At 34.8% G+C, this 7350-nt stretch overlaps 1 protein-coding gene across 1 annotated transcript; it reads right to left on the bottom strand.

Moving 5' to 3' along the window:
• Positions 1-425: 425 nt before the first annotated feature.
• LOC115712561 (uncharacterized) lies at positions 426-2576 on the bottom strand. The gene has a single exon (XM_030640860.2). The coding sequence runs from the start codon at positions 2292-2294 to the stop codon at positions 612-614; it is 1683 nt and encodes a 560-aa protein (XP_030496720.2). The 5' UTR covers positions 2295-2576; the 3' UTR covers positions 426-611.
• Positions 2577-7350: the final 4774 nt, after the last annotated feature.

The raw sequence follows: 7350 nt of genomic DNA, 5'->3' as shown, positions 1-7350 counted from the left end.
CCACCTAACTGAAATGAAGACTTTCTCGGTAGTTAAAAGGTCTTTGGGAGTAAATAGATGTGAATAGGTGGAGTTTCCCTAACCTCTAGCAACTAACATCACGATCTCAGCTCTCAATACCTTCTAATCTATTATCATCCAATTTAATTATAAGGATTTAGTAAGGTTTGCTTAATGCAATGTCTCATTCTAGGCTGCTCCTGCTCCCATTGCAATTTCAACATATGTTTAATATGTTATAAGCAACACCAAAGATCTTTTCCATTCCACAACAATATTTTGGTAACATTATTATAACCATCTGACGTTCGCTGCATCCAGCAGAAGCAACCGAAACAAAAGGCATAGTTCTATTATAAGAAACACCACAAAAATACTCTACACAGCATGTTATGAAGAGAAAGAAAAGTCAATTAAAGGTATGGTTTTCATGCAATCATCATTAATTTCCCGATGAATAAACCAATAAAAAACAACAAATCATACTTTAAGATTCAATTCCAAAAGGAGATGTAAGTAAGAAAAATTGGACAAGAATTTCAGAGAATCTTGAAAAAATTAAAACAAGCAAACATTAGCAGATTCTTTTTTCCACTAAAATGAGACAACCACTAAGCAGAAAGAGATTTTTTCTTCTTCAACCGCTTGATGCCCTTCCTGGCCTTTTTCACAGAAACTGCTCTCAATTTGACCTTCTTCGCAGCTGAGGTTGGGATTTCCCTGATGGGACCTGGAGGTACCCCTTTCTTAAGAGCACTTCCTCTCGGTGTAGCAGAGGGAGGCAATCTCAAACTTTGTGGAGGCAAAGGATTATGAGGCTTCCATATCAAATTATTTTTCATCGAAAACTTTACCTTCTTTGCATTCTTCTCCCCACTCTTTGCACTTATGGCACCATTAGCACTTTCTTCACCAGTCTGAAGAGAATTTTGAGATTGCTTCTCATCCACAACTCTGGCTCTTTTTCTTTTCTTAGAGGTCTTAGACCTTTTAGGCACAACACAGGAAATAGGTACATCATCCTCCAAGCCAGCTTCAGCAGCAATCTTCTCAAACTGCTGCTGGAGGTTTGATATTACAGACTCATTAAGAGGCACAAGATCTCCTTCGCAAAGGTTGTCACTCATAATTTCATCACCATTGGCTTCAGCCTCGTCTTTATTTCCATTAACTGTAGAACTCTTCTCTGGATCAGAATCAGTACTCTGACTGTTCTTGTTCTTCTTGTTCTTTTTTTTCTTCTTCTTCGGCAATTTATCTCCGCCACCAACATCGTTAGCCTTCCCACACTTCCGTAAAGACACCCTGCAATCCTCCGCAACCTCAATAGGTTCTGAAGCACTCACTTCCATCCCCTCGGAAGTAATAGGAATCAAATCTGGCACTTCATCTTCATTATGCTCAATAACATCAGGAATTGAAACATCAATTCCTGAAGACGCCAAATCTTTCTCTAACTTAGAAAACTCCTCGTGCAAACTAAACAGAACTTTTCTATTTCCCTGGCAGCAATCGGCTGAAGAACCCAATTCATAGAACTTGGCTGAAAATTCCATCGTCAAAGCTATCGAACCAAGCAACATTGAATCACTACCTGAATCTACATCCTCCCCGGATTTCTTAAGCTCCAAAAAATTCTTCCCCATTTTCAGTAACTCATCAAACATATTAGATTTGATCTTTGCCAGCAAGACCTTGTCGGGTTTCTTTGCCATAACCGAAAGAAAAGGCTTATAAAGAAGCTCAAGCACTTCTAACCGAATCGGGAGAAAAGGCCTAAGCTCCTCGAGAAAAATAGAAGCAATGTGGTAATTAACACCATTCCCCTGAATGTTATCATCATCCAAGAAAGTCCTCTCCTCCAAAACACCCATTAGACGTTGCGAAAGCTCTAAATCCCACGAATTACGTTTCAACAAAACAAAGAAATTATGCAGAAATCTCCTAAGCAAAAGATAAAACTTGTCTAACCTGTAAACATCGATTCCACTCCATTCCCGGCGCATGGTGAGTAAGAACACGGAGAAGTATTGGAGTGAGAGTGAAAGATCGAGCTTGGGAATCAACGTAGAAAGGGAATCGGCGAGTTGGGACTGGACGGGGACCTTGTCCGCGTGCCAAACGCAGTAGAAAAGCCCCTTCCATAGCTTCTTCATAAGGTCTTCAGAGATAAGGGTGTGAGTGGGAAGCCATGTGTCAAGGAGGAAGGTAAGAGCTTTGTCTCGGGTACCCTTGTCACAGGACGCTAGCTTCTTTATCGACGAAAGCCCTACTTCCTCTCTTCCGTCTTCCATCTCTGTTCTCTGGTTTCTGATTTGATTTTAGGTTTTAGGGTTTGAAGGAAGAGAAATCGGTGACACTAAAACCCTAGGAAATTGTAAGTATTTGGGATTATATTTCCAAAGCGGGCACGGCAGAATCAAAGAAACCCTAGTAGTACAATACAAGGAGGCTTTTTTTCACTTTCTTTTTCTTTTTCTTTTTCTTTTTTTTACTCTCGGAAGAAAACGGGAAAGAAAAGAAGGCGTCTTCGGCCTCTTTAGCTTAATCTGTATGCAAGTAATGTTGTACCTCGTAAATTTGCAATTTGATCCCTGATAAAATATACTTTATAATTAAACCATCAAGTCCACAAAATGCTTCCTATTTTCTTTTTGAAAATAAATTCCATTAAATGATTAAACATTAACATAAGAAATGCACATAGAAGAGATGAATAGTATGTTTGGTAGGTAATCGTATTGTATTAAATAATAAATAATACTATATTTGAATAAAATAATATATTGTATTAATTATTACGACTAAAAATTTAATATAATGTAAGTTGTATTACTTAATACATAACAAAATGGTCTGTATTAATTTGTATTATAATATTTATGAAGGATTTGGGATCAACTCTAATCTTTGACTTAGATCTAGGGACTCGAACCACGAATTGGGACCGAGATCCCAGACTCTGGACTAGATCAAGGACCCATACCCGACGTCAGATGTCGGACCCGACCGAACACTGGACCTCCCAAGACCCGAACTAGACCTAGGACTTGACCTGTAGTCAGTGTTAGGGTCGAGTTTATTAAAAATATATTATAACTTTACACAACCTATTAATATAAGTCAATATCAAACATAATATTGTATTAAATAATACTAATATAATATAATGCAATACAATACAATCGAACATAATACAATATAATACAATACAAGCTCATTATATAACCCTAAAACCACCTAGGCCATATAAGAATAAATTGAGGCAAAACTCCTAAAAAATTTACCTCGCTAGCAACTAATCTCTAAAATTCATTTTTTTTAGTGGAAAACCCCCCAAAACCTGTATTTTGTTAACAATTTATCATTTCCATCTGTTTTTAGGTGTTAAGTATCATGTTGGACTATCCATGTGTACATAGTGTGTTGTCTAAATGGACACATTATGCACAGTATAATTTTATTGTGTTAACTCAAACTTTTAGGTCTCCTTGTTTTGATGATTAACAAATATTTGATTATTATTTGTCATTAATAAAATTTGTTGATTTTGTAGCAAAATGAAATAAATTTTTCCAAGACAGATTGGTATTTTTACCAAACTTCATAAAGTGACTCAAAATTGATTCAATAAGCATATCAATAGCAAAAGATTAATCAAGGGATCAACAACTCAAGACCCTATTCAAAAGAGGTCTTCAAAAGCCCAAAGTCAAAAGTCAACTCAAAAGTCAAAGTCAAAGTCAACTCTCGAAAAAAGTCAACTTAGGATCAAAACATGCAAATCAAGCTAGGAAGCTCATCTACATCAAGACTACACAAAATTAAATGGTATAAATTTACTTTAGTCTTGTTAAAGTAAGTTGCATAGCACACTAGAGTTTATAAGTACAAATTTTAGCCCACTCACTAACTTGTGCAACAAGTTTTCTCACCCGATGGTTCAAAACAAATTTTGATTGAATTTCCAAATCACATTTCATCTAACTAAGAGAACAAAAATGGAATTTCTAAAATGGGATAATCGAGTAAAAAGTTATGCATGTTTTAGTCTGAAAAATTGTTAATTTTGCCATTGTACCGAAATTTTGGTTCACGGCAGAATTTCTCTTGGAATGCGTGCTAATGGCTATAAACAGTTACTTTTCACCCCAACACTATAAACTCAATTTTCTCTCTAAAAATCAAGTTCGCTAAGCATTTATGTCATACACCTAACCTATTCAAGTGAGATTAATGAGCTTCCAAGTTTAAAAATGCAACAAACACTTTTCACACACTTTGAGTCAAAATTTGTGTTTATTCATCTTAAGTGTGCTTGCTTATCACTCTAAGTTTCTATTGTATTATCATACTTTTAGAGTGATTTTGCTTGTAATTTCAAACACATTTTCATATTGTGATTGAGGTGAGGTTGGCACCGATATTGTAAACAACCCGGTTATAGTGAGATTGTCACTACAACAATTTGAGAAAGAGTTAATAGTTCTCGGGCGTAGCAAAACTATTGTAAGAGGTTTGGAAACATCTTGGTGAAAATTTCCTGGTTGTAAGGGTTAGTCAAGCCCGTTAACCTGGCTCGATATTAGAACTCAAAGTTAGGTCCATAGCTTTGAAGACCATGTAAAAATTGAGAGTTTGCAATTTCTAACCCTTAAACTCTTTACTTTACAAGTTTGATTATTTGTTATACTTTATTGCTTGCCATATTACTTGCATTTATTTGATTAAGTGTTTAATTGTATAGTTTTGTGTTAAAAGTTTTAATTTACCGAAATTAGCTTAAATTTCCAATTCACCCCCTCTTGGAAAACATATCTTGGGCTAACAATTGGTATCAGAGCAAGGGCTCAAATTATTTGATTAGATTCACAATCTACAGCATGGCGTTTCCAAGTAATTCACAAAATAACATATTGGAAGGTTTTAGCCCAAATAGAGCACCATACTTCAATGGAGTAGATTTTCCTTATTAGAAAATTAGAATGGAAACTTACCTTCAATCTATAGACTATGATTTGTGGTATATTGTGTTTAACAATCCTTACATTGATAAGCATGTTATAAATGGTGTAGAAGTAATTAAGACTTATGAGGCATATGATGAGAATGATAAGAAAATGCTTTCTAAAAATGCTAAAGCTAAATATGCTCTTATTTATGGTTTGGATAGAGATATATTTAAAAATATTGAACAAGAACAAGCCTCTACTGCTTTTGATATGTGAAAAATTCTTGAAGTTACTCATCAAGGAACTAGTGCTATGAAAGAGACTAAAATTCAAATTTATTCCACTCAATATGAGAACTTTAAGATAAAAGCGGATGAAACCATTACTAACATGTATACTCACTTCACTATAATTACTAATGGTTTGAATTCTCTTGGCAAGGTACTTACTCAAAAAGGTATGGTGACCAAGATTTTGAGAAGTCTCACCAAGGCTTATCAAGGAAAGGCGGTTGCCATTCAAGAAGCCAAGGATCTCTCAACACTTCCCTTGGAAGAATTAATCAGCTCACTCATGAACCATGAAATTTTCATGAGTGCTCAAGAAGAAGAGGAAGTTGAGAAGAAAAGGAAGACCATTGCATTTAAGTCTTCCTCCTCCCATGCCATTAGTGAAGAAGATGAGGATAGCTTATGTAGAGACATGGAGGACTTGACACTCTTTTCCAAGAAATCCAAAAAGTTCATGAAATTCAAAAAGAACTTTGGGAATAAGCCACAAAGAGGGAGTGACTTAAAAGAAAGAAAGAGCAAAGAAGATCCACCAATTCGCTTTGAATGTAAGAAGCCCGGACTCATGAAAATGGATTGTCCAATGAGGAAGAAGAACAAATACAAAGGAAGGGCAATGTTGGCGAATTGGCTCAATGGTGATGAAGAGAACTCTGAAGATGAAGGAAAGAATGAAGTAGCAAACATGTGCATAATGACACTCGATGATGGGGTAAGCATTTCTAGCCAAAATGATTGTGATAGTGAAAATGATGATGATAACTCAGATATGTCATATGATGAGTGTTGGGAATATTTTACCAAGATCTAGATTTACTAACAAGTATGTTGAATTAACATCCTAAATATGAATATCTCTAAAACCATGAAATAAACACATAAGGATTTAAGAAAACCTTACATTGTTTGCAGCATAATATAATGACTCCTTCCGTTCAAGATCTCCAGCCCTTGATTCCCTTATGTAGCAGAGCATTACCAAGATCTAAACCTGCATCTCTTTCTCTCCTTCGGGTTTGGTTACCACCGTCTTACTCACTATGATTGAGTACTTGACTTGCTATGTATGGGCATGGCACTCTATCACTCAAGGTTTCGAATAGGTGAAGAACAATGAAGGAGGTTTGAAATCACTATTGAAGGTGTCTCTCATCTACTAGTTGTTAGAGAATGAAAACTAGATTTGGTAGGTTGAATAGTCAAGTTGACAAGAGGATGAGATGAGAGCATCATGTTCCTTTTATAGTGTTTCAACTAGGGCTTTGGGTTGAATTATATAGATTAAAAAAGAATAAAATATTGGGCAAAAAATCACTTAAGTGCCGTCCACTAAGTGAACCACTTTCTAATTATAATTTTGCCACTTTATTTCAACCACTTATTCTTCTTTCAATAATACCATATTTTCTAATTCAATCCTATAAATGTCAAAATTATTTATTTAATAATTATAATTAATTATCAAAAAAATTGTCATTTATATTATTTATTAATTAGACCATAGAAAGTCTTTTAATTGACAAATTGACCCCAAAATCTCTTTTCTTCACAATTAAGCCCCTACTTAGTGAAAATTCTTAAATAAGGCATAGTCTAATTTTAAAATAATTGATTAATGAAAATCAATTAACTGAGTTTGCAAGCAATATTATCTCAACTAGTGAGGAGACCATGGGCCTACATAACCGAGCTTTCAATAAGTAGGTCCAGAATTTACAAAGTAAATTTCCTAACTTATTAATTCTGCCTTGCGCCACTATAGATTTAGAATTGAATAGCACTCTCAATTATATAGAACGCTCTATATGTACCACGATATAGATATGTTATGATTATCTATTGTTACAATCCTAATAGTCAAAGATCCTCTATAGATGATCTACATTGAATAAGGACAAATTTACCGTTCTACCCTTCAATTTATTTTATCCTTAAAACACTTAGCTACCTATAAATGATATTTCAGTAAACTAATATAATTACTGAAATGAGATCTCAATCATTTATCTCTATCAAGCCAAGCTCAAAAGAAATCATCGTTTCACTTCTAAATACTTATAGAAGCTATAGATTCCATATCTATGATTAGCGCTCCCACTCAATTGAAC

This window comes from Cannabis sativa, chromosome 4, assembly GCF_029168945.1.
Source record: "Cannabis sativa cultivar Pink pepper isolate KNU-18-1 chromosome 4, ASM2916894v1, whole genome shotgun sequence".
Classification (NCBI taxonomy): Eukaryota; Viridiplantae; Streptophyta; class Magnoliopsida; order Rosales; family Cannabaceae; genus Cannabis; species Cannabis sativa.
Note: the sequence above shows the minus strand (reverse complement) of the source record. Positions and strands in the feature narration are given on the sequence as shown.